We start from the raw sequence: 19190 nt of genomic DNA, 5'->3' as shown, positions 1-19190 counted from the left end.
ATGCGCATATGTAAATGCAATGTATATTTATATCCAGGGGTTCATTTGTAAACAGAAAGGTACCGGAGCTTATCATTAAGGGATATGTTGTTTTCTGAATATGTTGTCCCTGTTGTTTTGGGTTTTTTTTTTGTACATGTAGTGTAGTTATTTTGTGCAACACAAAAACTTTACAAGTGCACATTGTAAGGAAACAAATAGATGTGAGGTCTGCAAATGAGTGCACACACACACTACCAAAGGCAATGTTAGTATCCATTAAACTAACTGAATCAATCTCGTTTTCGGCAAATACGGTGCACGATCTTTATCTGACCTAGTTCAGTCAAACGTTCCTAAATCATTGTAGACGCATGTGTTCCCCTCGAGTTGTTTGTAGTGTGTCGACATTTTTAAATGTCTCACCGTTTTTTGATAAAATCGTGCTGAAAACGCCACTGCTTGATTCGAATATTCAAAGCCTACATTTTGCAGTCTTTATGATTCTTTTGTCATTGCAGGATTATTAAAATATGTTTTGATTATAATGCAGATGAATTAGTAGCACCCTCTTCAGTTTGGACACTTCCCTTTGAATTACAAATGCATTCATTATACATTCAAGCTTAACTCAAGCATTTTGGAAACTTGACATTATAAATGATCAGGATTAAGTAAATCATTTCTCCATTCATTTTCATTACAAAACAATCTTCGAATGAATGCATTTGGAATCTAAATCGTTTGGAATTGGCCTTGTATTTAATTGTGTACCCTTTAACATATAAAGCTCTGAATGGGATGGCTCCAGATTCTTTGACAGAGATGTTTGACTCCCTATGAGCCTCAAAGGGTATTGAGGGCTGCTAGTTGTACCCTTCTCTGTGTTCCAAGGGTGAGGCTAAAGACTGGAAAGGGGGGGGGGTGCGGGCTTTTGTGTTAAGCCCCTCGACTCTGGAACTCCCTGCCCGAGTTAAAAGTGCTCCCAACCTGAAAATTTAAGTCCAGGCTCAAAACAAATCTTTGCAACTTAGCCTTTTAATTGCCACTGTTTAAGCTTACTTGTATTTTATTCTAATTTTTTATTATATTTTTAAAATATACTGCTGTTTAACTGTTTGTAAAAGTGCTTTGAACCATTGTGTATGTAAGGCGCTCTATAAATAAAGGTTGTTATTAAAGTTACCGTGATTCTTTTGTGCATCTCAATATATTATGAATATATTATTAAATCCACACAAAGTCCTTTACAAACATATAACGGAATCAGTATGCACAACAGAGGTACCTGTGAAGTAATCTTCTTGATGAATGGGCTGAAGGCTATAGGTTGAATAGGTAAATATCATCGCGGACCAAGCACTACCTGTACCAAGATTCACTGCAACTCTGTTACAATATAAGTTTGATTTCTGCCCAATTCCCAATGAGGAAATTAAGACTGAAAAAAAGGAACCTAAGCATTATTTTGTGTTGTATCAGCTTTAATAATTAATTTCCCTAACCCCCCATTACACAGTTGTGGGGTAACTAAACTTTGCCCCCATCACAAAAAGATACACAGCAATTAACACCAACCATCTTCTAAAATTATTCACATATTTTACAGGGATAAGCAAGACAAAATCAAAATTATTTAAAGACTCCAACATCCTTTGTTTTAATATGAATAGGAAACAAAGTGCTTTTCAAAATAATAAACCAAAACAAAATATATACCGAATACAGTGAATCAAACCATTTTCAGGATCATGAATGCTTTAAAAGCAATTTAAAAAAAGCAACTTAAACTGTGATCATTTCTATACCATCTACTGTATTCTTCTGGTTTGGACAAACACGTTTAAAAGCTTCCGTGTTCTCAAGCATGTCTGGTCTCTGAGCTGCTACACCAGTTTGTAACCATTAACCTGCAACATTATTGTTCTGAGTGTTATTTCTTACATCCATTAAAGTGTTGCAGGGGGACAGGTTAATGGTTACACTCTGGTGTACCAGCTGTACTTTGATGTTTGAGATCCCTTGTGAGGCCAGTAAAAAACAAGCAGTGCAGTTAAGATAACTGATGATATGTTTCATTTTAAGTTGTACATTTGAGAGTCTGAATAGACCCGTCTGTCAGTTTACCACCGAATGACCAGTTAGAGGTACCGAGAATTTGAACATGCAGGCTCCTGCGAAATCTGCTCTGAACAAAGTTCTACAAACTGAAAATCAGTAAAGACAGAACAGGGACTGCTAGACTCACAAGCCAGGACTGTGCATTTGGAAGAAATGCAATCTTTAAGTATCGAGGATAAAGGTTCTGGTAAACTAGCGACCAGATTTGAATTCTCCAGTGTTTCACTCACACTTGGCAAACAGATATTGAAACCACTTATTCAACCCCTTCACTCCTGAATTATTTGTCATCACGCTGAAGAATAAACCCCTTTATTGAGTATGGATGAGAAGAGGACAGATATTTCTACACGACCTCAGACTGGAACCTAGGAGTCCCGTGAGGTTCCTACGTGATTTCTGACAGCATATGTTAACATACAGAGAGAAGATAAAAGGGACCTTACAGTTAAACGGATGTTGAAACTTTAAACAAACTTGATGTCTTTGGGCATTAAAGGAGACAAAAGAACTGTATAACCATTTCAAGCAAGAATGAAGTTAAGAAAATAAGTCAATAGCATTACACACACCACATTAAAAATGTGCTCAGACACTGGCAGTGTAATTGCAAGGCAATTCCAAAATGGAATTTTAAAATGTATCAGAATTCTATTATAAAGCAAGTGAGCTATCAATAATTTATATTTATATTTATATATATTAGTGGAAAGAAGAAAGCTTAGTGACATTCAGGTATTGAATTAAAACGGACCAAATTCCAGCACGAGTTTGCTAAACCTTATTATCAGGGGTTAATTTATGCCGGATCGCACCGGATCCCGGATCTGGTACCTTTTGGTCCGACAGATGAGAATGATAGTTTGCATGAACTGTATGACAAGACTGAACTGTAACAAAATATACTTTTTTTTTTATTACAGTAGAACCCCAAACACACGGGTTGGAAATGGTGCACATTCATTAGAATGAAATCTCTAACTTGTATTAATTCAGATGATTTAATGTCTGTACTGTTATTAAACAGGTCTACATCTTAAATTGTAGTACTTTATTTCTCCTGCTTAAATCAAAATATGATAGATAACTTACACAATGCTAATTAGCTGGAAATAGCCAATTCACACAGCCCAGCTTAATCTATGAAGTTAAGAACCTATCGAAATAGCAAATGCATTTGAAAAAAAAAAAAACACTGCAATGTAGCACATTCGATTTGTAATATGCAAAATCTGCAGCTCCCTGTTTCACATTGGTTTATAGCAGGCATATCAAATTGCTTCATGGAGGAACAAAAGTCCAAGGTCAAATTTCCTGGCTGCTGTTGCTGGTTGCACTCCCCGTTGACAGCGTTATGGCTGGCGTTTCTAATTTTGTGTCCAAACAATTCAAGGTCAGTATAGCAACACAGAGAAGCCTAGTCACTGCGAAGTCTACATCCAGTTTTGTATTTTTTTGTTTTCATAAAAAAAAAAAAAATAAAAAAAAAAATCGCAATAAGCTTTGTGCAATTATTTATTTGTATAAAAGGGAAAGCTCCCACTTTCTCGTTTAACAAATCAAAATAATAATGTGCGTCAGTTTGATGTAGCAGCACTGACGTGCCAGCAGCCCTGCCCTATCCACCCGTCTGAACCAAGACTTAAGAATCTTTCCTTGTGGAGTCGACCCGCACTCGTGGTGGCAAGCTCAGGCCCAGATTGGGATCTCAGCTGAACCACCACTCTGGTGTGATTTTATTAAATGAACTACAGAACCTGCTGCTTTCTCAAAGATCCATTCAGAAGTCCATCTCGTCAGAGTTGTCTGTGTTGCTTGCAGGCGGAGTATCTTCTTGTTTTTGTCCCCACACAAACCTGTAGTTCGTTTCCAGCTCTTCCTGTCTTTGCTGCTCCTTGTAAGCCTCCTCTGTGCCACCGGTCTAATGGAACAAAACACACACAGTAGTTATTTTTCCCCCCCCAATCACTACAGCACTTCCCCAACTGAGGGCTGTTGGCACCCTCCGATCACATGTTTGCAGTAAAGACCCGAGCTGGATGGGGTTCAAGTCTCCTTCCCCAGCGTCACGGTATAGCACACACAAAATCGGTTTTGCCAAAGCCCAAAACTCAGCTAATTGCTTTAGACTTCACTTAAAAATTAACTACCGCTGGTGCACTGCATCCATCAACGGCAGGCTGATTATGCCCTGATCTGCAATTAGCTGCCCAAAAGCCACAAAATTACATCATCTAATGGATCAGCAGATTGTACTTGTATTTGTCAGACAACATCAGTGAAGCACTGAAGTCTGTAGCAACTACACTGTGTGAATGCATTTTTGCACACAGTGCAAGGTAAAACACTGGTGTTAATTTGATCAATGTGCTGATAAACCACGGTTGGATTTTAAAGCACTTTAATCCCCTGGATTGCAATAAACCCTTATTTTTTAGCACTCCAATTGTGTTTGTTCCGGATGGGATATACAGCAGGTTCATCAAACAGTTCTCCCATTGTGTGGATTAACTGCATGTGGCGGAGTAATATCACTCATCCACAGCTATAAAACAACCAATCAATCTTGAGATGTATAGAAAAAAAAGAAGCCTAGTAACACTTCCTAAATGTCTCAACAGATCATAAATAATGTCAGTGGGGAGAAATATGGATGGTGTGCAACCTTAACCCTGTAAGTCAACCAATCAGTTACTGGACCCCTAAATTAAAGAAACTGAATACTATTTTATACAAGTACTAAAGCACATTAGACATCTATTGAACCACTCACAAACTGCCACTTAAAACTGCTAAACCTCCACAATCTGGGTTACATATTTTGGAAAAAGTATAAAAATGTACTTTATATAACTTCACTAGCTCCAGGCTACACTGGATGCCACTGCTTGATTTCAGTGAATGCATTCTTTCCACAGCCATTTAATCCCATCAGGAATGTGTATTCCATCACTGGACTGCAACACTGTATGGAATTTGAGCTTCTCTTTCAGGGTACCTGAACTGAACTCAGCGAGAGATTTCCAGATCAAGGTTAAACCGGATTTTAAACCCCAGAATTTAAAAATAGTATTACTGCAGTTTTACCATGTTTTTCCACACAGTTCTGCTATGCATTTACTATAGCTTTATTTTTTTTATAATGGCTTTCAGAGCTCACAATTCTTTACTATGGACAACTTAAGAGTGCATATGCATTTTCCTAAGAAACATCAGGTCACAATTTTATGAACTTATAAGTAATGCCAAGTTGATTACACCAGAACCCAAGATCAAATGAATTATTACTGTACTATTGCCAGTACAAAACTACTTTTACTCCAAACCATGAAAATCAGCAGCAATTTAAGATACAGCCCTGAAATGTAACTCAATACCTTCTTAGGTTTTGTTGCCAGGCAACAATCAAAAGGGGTTGCTTTTCAATTCCCTCCCCCCACAGCGCTTTCCTGATCCAAACAGATGTCTATTTTCAGCTTGAGTCTTTGTGTGCCGTTTACTATGGATTAACAAACCTGTTAAAACACATCTATCTGTGAACACACGGCTTACTCCAAGGTGTTGTCTGCCACATTTCAAATAGAAACGAAGTTAATGGCAATTTGGATGTTATTTTAAATATTCTAGCAATTAAAATATTTCAGCTAATCGACTGAACTGTGGCAATTTGATTGGAAGCTGTGCTGCAGAGGTTGTGTTTGACAGCTACTCTATAAAATCAAGGCTGTCTTCCCCCAAACATGCAAGAACATACTCGGTATAGAGGGACATAATAAAAACAGGGTTAAAAAGAATCACAAGAGCAGGCTGTACGTGTTTATATGGAGTTTCATAATGAGGAGTCTCAATTACAATTCATCCCTTACCTGCTGAAATGCTACTTCAGAAAACTGAAAATCTTATACAAAAAAAAAGCAATTTAATTTGTACATATTTTACAGGGCATTGCGATGCAATGCAAGAAAGAAGAGTCTTTACAATCTCCAGACTTTACCACCTTTTCTGTTGTTTTAAATTTCAGTTTCGTCCTTCGCATTTGTGATCAGTTTCATGTTGTCTTATTTTGTGCTGCCAAAAAGGATAAAACTGCAATGTATCAATCAATCAATCAATACAAATAAATAAATGACACTTTTGCTTGAGGTTAACGATCACGATGGAGTTTCCTGGTCTGTAAAGGATTGTTTCTATGCAACTGAAAACAACCTTACTGCAGCATTCCTCTGCTTAGGATATCTTGAAAATCTGATTTCCTACCAGCAGGGTAATGAGGATTTCCCTGAAGGACTTGGTATCTTCCCGCGACAGCCATCCCACGTCGTCATCATCCGGCTGCCCTCGGGTCATGATCTTCACCTCGATTTTGCCTGAAATTAGGAAAACAAGACCTGCTTTTGAAGGGGTTTCAAAAATGACTCTGTGCGACATCTACTGGTGGTTCTGTGAAATGACCCTCAAATGCCAAGGAGTTTTGGTTCCAGCACAATGTCATGGAATCAGAATTATAGATGCAAGGCTTTTCTTTGTCTTGTCTTCATATGAAATGTTTCTGACTTTGAAAAGTCACATTAACTACACCAATGAAACTAAATGAAAATGTTCAACTTTAAAAGTATATATGTCTTTCTGTGCTTACATGTTTTATTTTTTTGGAAGTGAATTCTGTCTAATGTTCGGTATTAAAGACACACACCTCTGTATACATAACATGTACAATATAAAAACTCTTTCCTGTTCCGTGACTCAAATGCAGTGTTCTGTAACGACAGTTTAGGATGCAACGTCTACAAGTAAGAATTACTAGTTTTTGTTCACAACGCAAAAACAGTGCAACACCAAAAAAAAAAAAAAAAACTAGCGCTAGCTGCTCCTGTTCAGATTAGTCAGCCTGCCACTGGCATTATTCAAAACCTGAAGATTATGTTAAAACAAGACGAGGCAAAGGTGGGCATGCAGCTACCGACATGAACACTAATGCACGAAACCCACAAGCAGATGAGAACTTAGGAGCATATTTATATTTATATATATATATATATATATATATATATATATATATATATATATATATATATATATATATATGGATGCTTCTATAAATCAAGGGCAGTAAACTAGGTCTAGAAACAAAAATGCTGTCCCTCTTCTTTAATTATAAGATCCGGTACCTTTCTGCTTACCAATTAAGCCCCGTTTGAACCAACTCAGAAAAGCCATCAGTGTTTTTGTATAAAGTGCTGTAACATTTATGTATACATGGCAAAGACAAAAATAAATATTGTACACCAACAGATTTAGCTTTCTGCTCGTACACTTAGCACTGTAAAAGCACTACAGGCCAATATTTATATTTCACATGTTTTTGATAATGGTTTTTAACTAAGCTTGGTGAATATGGTCCATAAACTGCGATTCCTGGCCCTGAACTTGCATACTACCTTCTGCTTTCAGTCCTGCTTTTTCAAGCTGCTCCTTCACCACGTCTTTGATGTACTGTACTTGCGGGTCTTCAGCACTCATTTCCTGCACCTGCATCTTGTTCTGGGGGCTGCCGTCTGACTTGTACTTCGTAATTCTGACTTTAACATCATCATCATCAGCTGTAGGTTCGTCTAGTTCAAACAAACAAAGCAGCAATGTTACAGCACACAAATCGGTTACTTGAATCTGCTGTGCAGCTGCAAGAACGAAACTCTAAACATTTAATAGCATTCAATGAAGGTCTTTGAAATGACAGCATGGACAAAACTGCACATGAATGAAGAAAAATTACCTGTTGCAATAAAATAAAAAGCAGCAAGTTAATTGTAACAAATTATTTGTTGGGTAAGTTCCTTAATCAATAGGACCCAAAGCCAAAAAGTTACCCAGATTAAAAAGATTCCACACCTGAAAAGAAATCGAGGAACAACCAATATTAACACTTATACCTAGGATGTCCGACTTATAAAAGACACCCTGTAAAATAACAGTATGGAACAAACCCTATGCAGCACAGCCAGTGTGCAGGAGGTAATCCTGCTTCCCGCTGTGCCAGCTCCAGCGGACTGGCTTAGCCATGCTTACTTCATTATCTCAGGAACACTCCAGGTTATTCCATTAGGCTCGCTGTAGGGGATCCTCATAATCAGAGCTGGGATAGCCCTGGCGATGACAGGACTGTCCTCATCACCAGGGATTCTAATTCTGAACACTGATATCTACAACCAGGCTATACCCATTACATAAAATAACCTATTTGGGGAACAATGTAGCTGTGGTTCCATCCAACTAGTGCTGCACAAACCGATTATTCTGATTTAACTCTCCACTGAAAATCAAGACAGGGTCTTTGTTGTGGACTGGGCGAAATCACCATTCAAAACTAGCGAACAGACAGCTGCTTGGATTTGTGATGATTGCTGCTTTTATACATGCCAAATCTTTGCAAGAGACACAAAAAGTTTACAACTGATTGTTCAAGGTTTCATCCCATTTTGGGAGTGGTTGGTTTAAAAACGGAAGCACAGGGGCGTCTCCACTATATTCCTCACCTGGTTGTCTGGGAGCCAGGCTGGGGCTGCCCCTGGCTCTGTCGGTCTGCTCCCCTTGCTGGTCCTCAACCACTTTGCCCTCCAGCTTGTCCATCATTTGGTTCAGGGTGGTCTCCAGTGTCTTGGCTGCCTGATTGCGATCAAACTCCCCCTTCAGACCCTCACCGTCCAGCTCCTGCTGTGCCTGCAACAAAATCAACAGCAGCTTGAAAAGAGCCCCTGCAACAAACGCGACATCGGAGATTAGAGATCTATTGAAACGATGGCTCTCAATACCACCCAGGTTGTTAAGTCTCTCAAAGTTCTGTGGCCATGACTTTTGAAGGGGAATGAAGTTTGTATTTGACAGAGAGGTTAATGTTACAACATATTTTTTCCACTAGTGGGAAAGGCCATGGCATACAATGTAATAAAAAAAAAAAAATTAAAAAAGGAATTCAGACCTGGTGCATTTTTGCCAGCTCTAGAATTGGAGACGGCTGCCCGATTAATTTAAATAAGGATAATGTTGAAAATTCATTGTGTGAAAATGTTAAACCCAGATCATATTATAAATGTTTTTCATAACTGTAAATAAATATTTTACAGAAGTGTACTGTGCATGCGCCATATTCCTAACTGATATTCCAATTATGACTCTAAAAGTTGCTTATTTAAATTATAAGGTGTCAATATTGTATATTTTTATTTTTCTAGTTCTGATTGGAGAACAGAGTCAAAATCTCCAAATGATAATGCATTAAAAAAAAAAAAAAAAAAAAAAAAAAAAAGTGTGGAAATGTGAGATTTACCTCATCTATAATATTATCAAACTCCTGCTCCATGGTCTCTCTGATTTCCCCTATCTTGGACGATGGCACAGAGATGTCCTTCATCTCTTTCTCAAATTCTTCCATGAGGTCATCATCTTCATGGTCCTCTCCTCGCTCTTGTCTTTCCACAGATGCAGTGTTCTCTCCAGTCTTGGCAGGAGACACATCTTTGCTGTCCTCCTGTTCATCACCTGCAGCTTTTGGCTGACAAGAAACAAAGCAAGGTAAGTCAGTAAGAATCATCTCCCCGCCAAGCTAAAATAAAACGGAGTACGAGTGCGCCTTGAATGACGACTCGCATTGACAAGGACTCCTAACAAATGTCTAAGCATAGTGTTCATCATCGCTTGTTTCCCAAGACAGTCGTCAGTCTTCAGATCAGTGAAAAAGTACGCCAAATTTGGGAAGGCAGTTCCCGAAGATATAGTGCCGAAGATTTTGTTTTCCTGCGAGGTATTTCTCAGGATAACCACGGTTATGTAATCTATGCATTCCACTGCGATTTACAGGGCTGTAAAATTCTCTAAAGAAATGCAACTGGAGCTAATCCTAGTGGGGGTTCGGCTGATTAAATCAACTCCTCTTAATTTCCCTTCTGAAACCACTTACCTTTTCAGGCGCCTCTTTCAATAGGTTGGCGAGTTTCACCAGATCGGAAGGGTTTCTTATGGTTTTGAAATCCAACTTTGTATCCTCTATATCTGCGGTGAGACAATACAACAAACAATTATATGGTGCTCTTCATTACAAAGACCTCACGGATTTTCACCAATATGATCTTGATGCTTTGTAGCTGAAGCCTTTTTTGACCTAAAGACTAACTTGAATGGAATTCATTCATTCAGCTTCAAAATGCTATAATAAAAACTTTGAGGTTACTTTTGATTTGATCAAATCAATTAAATCAAGATTCAAACGATTTTGGCTTGTGCCTTTACACCGATGAAGCCACTGGCTGAAAGGTTTGTCTTCTTGCCTCATTAGAAGTGCTTTGAATGAAAGAAAAACCAAAAATCGCCCAAGTCTTACCTTGTTCTCCAAATTCTCCATCACCATCAGCCTCCATCTGGAGAAAGCACAGAACTTTCAATACTTTAAAAAGAAACCAAAACTTTCAAAGTCTACCAGTATCTGTCAATTCTTATGTTGGATCACACTCCAGACTAAATTCAAAACACTAGATGTACAAAGGGAAATTCAAAACTACCTGCTCATTTCTCTCCCCAGATTCACCGCCGTCTGGTTTCATAACTCCATCCCAGAAATCGGCATCTTCATTGGAGGCGTCCTCGATCTGAGCTGAATCCCCTAAAACCAATGGAGGCACGTCAGGACCACATACAGGGCTGGCATAAAAGGCTTAGCCACAAGCTGAACTTTAATACCGGCAGAACAAGCCATGAAGAACACAAGGAGGTTGCCCCTCCCCAATCCTTTACCTTCATGGTCGGCTTCATCTTCCTCAATGATCTGAACGCTCTCGACCACAAGCAGGTTTTCAGGCTTGCTGGCCGCCTCGTCGTCCCTCGACAGGATCTCATCCAGGCTCTTCAGCTCCTCAGAAATCTGCTCCACTCTGCGTTTGGTATCCGCTGCGACACACAAATACAAAAACAAAAACAGCAGATGTTTCACTGATTTAATGCTATCTACCTAAGGCTGTATAAAAATGTATTTAACGCGGTTAATAGTAGGGGTGTTACGATTCATTGTGTATTGATGAATCTTGGTCCTTTCTTTACATGATGTATCATATTGTAATATTGCATCGTTTCTATCGTGACTCAAGACCAAAAGCCCAGCTTAGCTCATTATAGTTCCCCAAACGGTTCTTGAATGAAGAATAAGTGTGTTTAACCCTTTGCGGACCAGGTCCGACACTAAAATTTTTCCTTTCCGGTCCGACATAAAAAAGGCGTCAATCACAGGTTTATCACTAAAATGACCATTTGTTTTTCTGATTCATACTAAAGTAGCCAATCAGGACGATCACACGTATCGGGATATGCCATGGGACGACATGTATATCGCGATATGTATCGTATCGTGACATTAGTGCATCTTTCCACCCCTTGTTAATATGCATGAAAAAAAATACATCAGCATATTATCATCATCTTCAGAGCAACGACTCCATAGCAGCCGCTAGCCATGCCAAATTTATATATTACTTATGTAATCAAAGAAACTACAAAATTATATCACGAGTCTACCGGAAGCCACAATAGCAGTACAGAATTTCATGTTAGATTTAGAAATGTCACATTTGTCAGTTTTTCGTTAAGCATATGGAAAGCTACAAAGCCCATATGTAATTAAATATGTTAACATAACACTACTCAGCAGATTTCATTCGACTATGAAGCAAAAGGAGTTAATTCTATAGAGTGATGCAAAACTTTTGGCCACAGCTGTTGATGTCATCCTGATGTCTATTTGGGTCTCCAGTGGCAGTTCGGGTTGAAGTGTATAGATCAGTTGCTCAGGTGACTGCAGTACTTACACACTTGTGCTTTCACGTACTCCACATACTGCTCGGGACTGAGGGCGGGCTGGCACTTGATGGGGTAGGGCTTGTTAGTGGAGGCGGGGCGCAGAAAGGGGTGCTGACAGGTCCGCGGGGTGTGGACGGTCAGGACGTAGCTGCAGGACTGAGGCTCGTCCACACGAGTAATGTAATCACTGGAGCCCTCCTCACACATAAACTGGAAGACAGAACAAATGTTTAGGGTGTGGTAACTTTATTATAATGAATTCTACTTGTATAAGTATTCAAATTACACGGTTTACTGATTAATAAAGATTCTTAAAAGATGATAGTCCATACAGGATTTGTTTACATTCACTGGTTATTGAAGATACAGAAACATCACAATTATTGCAACCCATTCCTCTAGTTGAATAATGGTAAGTCACCTAACTTGTAGCCAAAATAGTAATTAGCCATTACCTTCAACTGGGAACAGAACAGGTCCGGAGGTCTGTTTCAACCCGAGAAATTCACCCAATTATAGTCTCCCCTAAGCTTACGTAGTTCTGCATCTCATTTGGCTCTGAATATGCTCAGTCTTAATCCTATAGAATTCCAGTCTAAAACATCTGGTTTTGGTTTACATCTGTTTTGCATTAGCTGTTACAGCACTCTCCACATAGAATTAACCTATATAATAGCAGACCATTTTCACCCACTCAGCATTCAATTCCTTCAAGCACATTTAATAGGAAAGTCTCATACACCCCAATACCAGCCTAACACTGGACTTCCAAAGGCATATCTACACACAGAATACAATGTTACAGGTTTATTTTATTCCTTGCAAAATTGTATTTAATGAGTTCATTTAAACAATTTAGAACAGGGCTGTAACAAAGAGCAGGAGGGGAAGGGCCAACTTGCCACCCCTGATCTCGATAGAAAGCGGTGCAAACAGCTTGGCAAGTCTGGGAGTATGACTTCTCTTCGTCGCCTATATCCAAACCTTTGGGCGCTTAGTTCAGCTTTAAAAATGCTCTTGCTCAGACGGGCACCGGTGGGTATCAGAGCAGCTGTCTTACCCTCACTTCCGTCTCTCGCGGAGCCCTGCTGAGATCACACGTGGAGCCATTGACGTAGGTCTGACTGTGGTATCTTTTTAGCCTGTGTTGTTTTGAGGCCTGCAGCAAAGAATTGAAATGTCTGTGAAACAATTCTGACACTTAAAGGCATATACAGGATTCCTGTTTACGGGACAATGCTTGTTAAGGAGTGGACAACCCATTAATGCAATAATATGGTCATTTGAGGACCTGGTTCATATTGTAGCAGCCAATAGCAGGATATCACTTATTTCAACATATTACAGAATGTATTTTTATTGGAGACACCAGGCACAATAAAAGAATACAGCCAAGTATGAGAAAAAACATCTGGATTCCCAGGATGGGAATAAGTCTCCTATTGCATAGCAGTATCAGCCATTCCAGGTTTTACTACAAGCTTCATTAGTGTATAGGTAACAAGTGCAGGTGTGTCTTATTAAAACACAGTTAAACCAGGAATGGCTCAAACTGCTATGCAATGGGCATCTTATTTCCATTCCTGGGTTTGATTACTTGACCCAAGATAATTAGGTGTAGATAAACCTGTGCGCTTATGACTGTACTCCTTTAGGTGCTATACTGCCACCTAGTGATCTAAATTAGCATTGCTGCTTCCATGTTACAGTACGACAACAGACTTAGTTTTCCTGCGGTGAGAAATCAGATGTTAATCTGTTACCTTTGCAGTTTCATTGTTCCAGTCAAATTCCGAACTGTAAAAACCAAGAAACAAGATTTCTCCCTTAATTTCAGAATCTATCAAAAGAAGAAAAAAAGTGAGGGATCAAGAACATTGGCAAGACAAATTAAATGTCGAAGTTAAAATCCTCTTCAAGTTGTTACCTTCCATGTGGTACTGTCTGATGTGCTGTCCGTAGCAGAACTCGTACGTCCACCAATCTTTGGTCTGAAAACACAAATAAAATATGGTAAATGAGGTCACAGAAATAGTGGAACAAATAGAAATCAGGTGGCAAAATGAAAGACTTCTTTACTGAAACTGTGTGTGGATTGCTGTTCCCCAGTCAACTCGAGTTGTCAACAGATTTACGCTTAGCAATCAAGTTGCTCGAATAGGCCACTGCTCTATTTTCAGCAATTCGGTTGACAATTGTTCTATGTGCCATGCACGTTCAGCCAATGAGAGTGTTTCCAATCACCCAATTTCACTTTCAATTTTGCTAAATAGGAAGTATGACTACAGACAAGTGGGAGATGCAAACCGATTGATTTTTCTCATCTTAATGTTTATGGGATGTTAGATGTGCAGAATACAAAGCCTGTAATAAAAAAATGAATATAAAAAAAAGTAACTAGTAGATATTTTTTGGAAATCACCAGCAGAGGTAAAAGGAATCCTGAAGAACATTTGATGAACAGACATCAGTATAGTGACTCTGTCCACACAAGTTCCTATTACTATAGCAGCTGGGTGTGGCACATTTAGCAACTTCAATTGTCAATTAAAAATGGTTTGTGCATCTCCAGCTTAAGAAAAGCAGCAATCACAATGGTAAAGTTAGCCCAATCAACACCACTGACCCTTATTGTCAGCACCTGATTTCTGTGGGCAGCTCAATACAGATAATGGAATAAATCGAGTGAGGCAGCACTAAGTAAAAGGCTTTGTATTACCTTTATGAGACAAGGTGCACCTTCCATGGGCTTTAACAGTTCTGGGATCCCGAGTCCCGTGTAGCCCTGCGAGTCTTCAGCAGAGTCAGGGTGGTGAAACCTCATCGCCTGGGCTGGCAGCTTGCACTCGTACACTTGCTTGTACTTTGAGGAAACGATCATCACATCTTCAGAGAGCGTCTGCAATAGAAAGGACAGAGCAGGCCATTATCATAGCTATATAAATCAGCTTTGGGGTCGTTGCTGAGGTGTTCCGTTAATCCTATACAGGGAAAAAAAAGGGATCCCCTATCATTTCTGTAATAAGACCTTACATGTACTATATTTATTAAGAATGGTAGAGTGCTGTACAATAAGTCACCTATTATCTTACAGCATAGGTGTACAGCACACATTATAAAATCACATATCAGAAATCAAACAATCACAGCAAAGTATTTGCCAAAATTCCAGTACATCTTACCCTGTGCACAGATGTCAACCTGTGCGTAGAACACCACTCCCAATTACAATGCAATTTCAACATCACATGAACTATCCACATCAAGTAAACAAAACAAACATCATCATGTCATTTACTGAGGGCAGGATGACCGCCAAAAGGGCAAAGTACAGTTCAGACAAAGTACAGAGTGACAGAAAGATTGAATGTTTTTTTTTTCTCCCAGATATTGGAGATGGTCAAGCAAAATCCATGGGAATCCAGTCATTTAACAAATAATCTCCTATATACTGTATAAAACATGTATGTCTAAATCAAGTCTATTAGGTCCCGAGATGTTAATTAAGACTGAAATTAATGTTCTAAAAGGAGAATGTACAGACATTTTGCGCAGTTTTATAACTGTCAATTGTACAATGCTACACAATGTTCCAGCCAGAACTGTAGCCACTGCATGTTTTCTTTGTTAGCAATTGGAACATTGTTATTTGCATGACCTATATCTGATCCACAATGGCATGCAAATTACAGACCTTTCTACTTTACATCTGCTGCTTGGGGCAGAGTTAAAAAAAATACATTAAAAAACCACACACATAATGCAGTACTTGAATGTTCAAATTTACAAACTCTGATAATCTAGAAAAAAAAGTGTCATGCTGCACATTTTTTAAAAGGTCATTTATGAATTATAACTATTTGTATATTGGATGCCCAAATATGATTTTTAAATGGTGAAAGAATATTCCAGTATATTAGAGACAGATGTACTATATTTTAAAGTAGAATACTTACATAATTTCTGGCTTGTACAAAGCAATTACAGGGATGGAAATCAAACTTCCATAGCATAGCAGTTTGAGCCACTCCTGGTTTTACTAAGAGCTTAAAGACAAACCAAAGCTTGTTACCGACACACTGTGGGTAATCAAGATCGTAGTAAAACCTGGAAGGGGTGAAACTGCTGTGCAACAGGAATCTTATGTCTATCTCTGAATTACGTACGATTTCTTATTTATGAAAGTTATTAAAAACGATTTACTAAAATCTACCCCATTTTCAAATAAATATAATTGCTATTTTAATGCTCTGTAAAAACAAAACAAAAAAAAAACTACTAAGTTGATTGGCCATCAACAGTAACGGTATCTCCGTTAACAATAACACGGACTGGGCTGGGTACAGCGACTGACAATATGACAATATATCAAGTCAGAAACGGTAGAATACCTGTTGTACAAGTGTATTTTTGTTGTATATAGATACAATTTAGCTAGTGGAAATCTTAATAACCACTTCGACCGACTTCAGTACAATAGTTTGCGTGCGTACAAAACGATGTAAGATAAATGTCACTTCACTTCAACACCATTTCATTTTATCTTGAAACACACAACAGCCTCCTTATTAAAATATAAATGTGCGCTATGGCAGACTGATAAAGCAACTATTTGTTCTCTTAGGTAGTTATGCGTCCACAACACCACACAAATAAAAAAAACAAAGGAAGCCGCACCTGTCCTTTAATCACCGGGTCGGACAGAATCTCGATGCCATATTTCATCTCGTTCAGTTCCTCCAAATTCAGAAACGCTGTCACCGACAGAAAACTAAACCCGAATACTGTATACACCACTCTCGCCCACCTCCCATTGGAAGCCGCCATCTTAGCCCTCTCGCATCTTCCCAGTTCCTGTTTTTAATCTTCACTTCAGGCTCGGGCTTGACAGGGGTCGAGCGGATTGGTCTAAAAAACACCCCCTCTTCGCATGTGATTGGTAGAATGACGAGCTCTTCGGCACGTCCTGCGCTTTGATTGGCACAACTCACCCTCATAATAACGCTAACTCCGTTCTCCTTTTTTTTGTCGAGGGCTTCTTGCTGGGTTTTGATTGGCCCGAGTCAGCACGACGAAAGCCAATCGTTTTGTCACAAAGCCGTTATCAGGCAACAGGGAGTCAGTGATGCTGCCCTATTACTAGTAAATCAGTGCTAATGATTGAGACGAAGATGACTGTAGAAAATTTAACAGTGTGAAAATTTCGCAGTCATGAAGATAGCACGACACCACCGACTCGTTTTCAAACAGTTATTTCCAATCTTGACTTCTCCGGTATATGTTTCCATTGTGTTAGCAAGGTGAAACTAAAAAATGTGCTTAAGAGAGTGAAGTGTATCGTTTAGCTATTTGGTCAATATAATATATTCTCTATTAAACCGGCGGCCACTCCCCTATCACACAAAATGATCTGAATTCACTGCTGTTCTCACCTCAAAGAAACATAGAAACGACCAGTATTACCTATATGCCTATGATACTTTATAATAAATAATATTACAAAATACAATAAACGTATTACAGTATATTGCTGGGCAGTTATTAACTATCACAATTATTATTATTATTATTATTATTATTATTATTATTATTATTAATTCAGTAATTTCATTATACATGCTCAATTTGTTTACAATGTTTTATTTTAAATGTAAACGTCTTCTGCTTATCTTGTGATTGTGTGGCGCTTTCTCGATTGCCACTCGTGTTTAGTAGTACAGTGGCACAGGCCAGTTTAGGAGTGGATACTCTTCCCCATAGCAGAACAATTTGAAACCTGGTTCATTTTTATTAGGCTGTTGTCGTATGTTTAAATGATGGCTGTGTACAATTTAAATGCGTTTTATATTTTACAAGCCGGCTTCCGTGAATATAGACTCGCATTCTCAGTTTATATATTTAGCTATACCTGATTTTTTTTTAAAGAAAGAAAATAAAATTATGGTAGGGTATCAAACTACCAGTTCTGCACGAATTACACACTTTCGCTGCGTTCTGTGATGTCATAACACTCGTGCTAACAAGACAGGAGTATTTAAACCCTTTGGTTTAAAAGGCATTTCAGGTTGAGTCAGTCCTCTGTAGTGAACAGCACAGCATAGCATAGCATATTTCATTTGATTGAACCCACCCTATAGTACCCTTCTGTTGTTTAGCAGGTATGAGGATTAAAAAAACAAAAAAACAAAACAGAAAAAAGGCAAGGATTCTAGCAAAACACCAAAATGGTTTCGATCATAATGTATCGCTTTGAAAAATGAGATCCTTTGTTCCAACTGTGTGGTGGTGGGCGTGAGCATTTGCGGTGAGCAGTTCGTTTGAGACTGGACCCGATACATCCACTGAAAGCAGAAACAAAGCCGGGGACTCTTACTTGAGGAAAAAAAAACATGACCAGGGAGGGTGTGTGAACGGTGCATATTAAACGTTAAATCCCATCGGATCGTGCATCGTGATTTGATCGGATCCTTTCTGCCAGGCTTCCCATGAGACAGAGCATGCAGTAAGGGAGAGAGGTCCTTCCGTTATGTCCATACAGCGTATCCAACGCTACATCACTCCCCTCGTCTGGACCAGCAAGGAACACTCCCCACAAGAATCTGTGCCCGGAATGCAGAGCGTGTGGCGCAGGCAGGCTGTCTCATTAAAAATAAACGCGATAGCTGATTTAAAGTGGGGGAAACGAAACCCGTGTATCTGATGACACAAAAAAGGTATGTGGCAGGATTTCTGAAACGCGTAGCGGTCCTTTCGCATGCAAACTGCGCTTTTGTAAATGTGGACGACAGACAATTTCACAAGACTGCGACTGAAAAAGGCCAGCCGCCGAAAGGGTAAAGAAAGCTGTCGAGGCATTTTTAGCCTCTTGCATGGTTTGAATATATAATGACATAGGCGATGGTGCATGGCATCGTACTGTTGTATTCTGTCATCGCCGTCTTTTGCTATTGAAAAGCAAATTGTCAACATGGCAGGCTAGAGACGCTTCTTTCGTAACCATATATATGCATTGCTTTCGTTGCCTGTCTATTAATAAAATTGCTTACAGCTTTGCTGTAAGCCGTTTAGCAGGGATCGCATTTAGCGCTTGAGATCTGACACTATCTATACAAATAGCAAAACACAGGCTAATCTTTTTAGTTGTCTTAAACTGTGTGGGTTATGAGGCAATATCCAGTTCTATTAAGAATTCATTCAATTCCTATTACAGATTGGTAACAGACTACTGTAGTATTATTAATTATTTTCAT

At 39.0% G+C, this 19190-nt stretch overlaps 2 protein-coding genes across 4 annotated transcripts in view; one reads left to right on the top strand and one right to left on the bottom strand.

Annotated features, from left to right (window-relative positions):
- Positions 1-1580: 1580 nt before the first annotated feature.
- Positions 1581-16799, bottom strand: LOC117401061 (protein OS-9). Its single transcript, XM_059011457.1, has 15 exons — positions 16618-16799; positions 14660-14839; positions 13868-13931; positions 13704-13780; positions 13001-13099; positions 11949-12150; positions 10885-11037; positions 10653-10753; positions 10475-10511; positions 10055-10146; positions 9425-9649; positions 8634-8817; positions 7539-7712; positions 6358-6467; positions 1581-4021 (listed from the first exon to the last, which is right to left on the bottom strand). The coding sequence occupies exons 1-15, from the start codon at positions 16765-16767 to the stop codon at positions 3881-3883; spliced, it is 1989 nt and encodes a 662-aa protein (XP_058867440.1). The 5' UTR covers positions 16768-16799; the 3' UTR covers positions 1581-3880.
- Positions 16800-18008: 1209 nt separating this feature from the next.
- Positions 18009-19190, top strand: part of LOC117401004 (beta-1,4 N-acetylgalactosaminyltransferase 1-like) — a 29588-nt gene continuing 28406 nt past the window's right edge. Inside the window, exon 1 of one of the 3 annotated variants that reach the window (XM_059011438.1) lies at positions 18009-18653. The gene's annotated coding sequence lies outside the window, so the exon portion shown is untranslated. Of the gene's footprint in view, positions 18774-19190 lie in introns of all 3 variants that reach the window. The other 2 variants (XM_034001387.3, XM_034913896.2) reach the window with 2 other exon arrangements.

Source organism: Acipenser ruthenus, chromosome 42, assembly GCF_902713425.1.
Source record: "Acipenser ruthenus chromosome 42, fAciRut3.2 maternal haplotype, whole genome shotgun sequence".
In the NCBI taxonomy this organism is placed as follows: domain Eukaryota; kingdom Metazoa; phylum Chordata; class Actinopteri; order Acipenseriformes; family Acipenseridae; genus Acipenser; species Acipenser ruthenus.
Note: the sequence above shows the minus strand (reverse complement) of the source record. Positions and strands in the feature narration are given on the sequence as shown.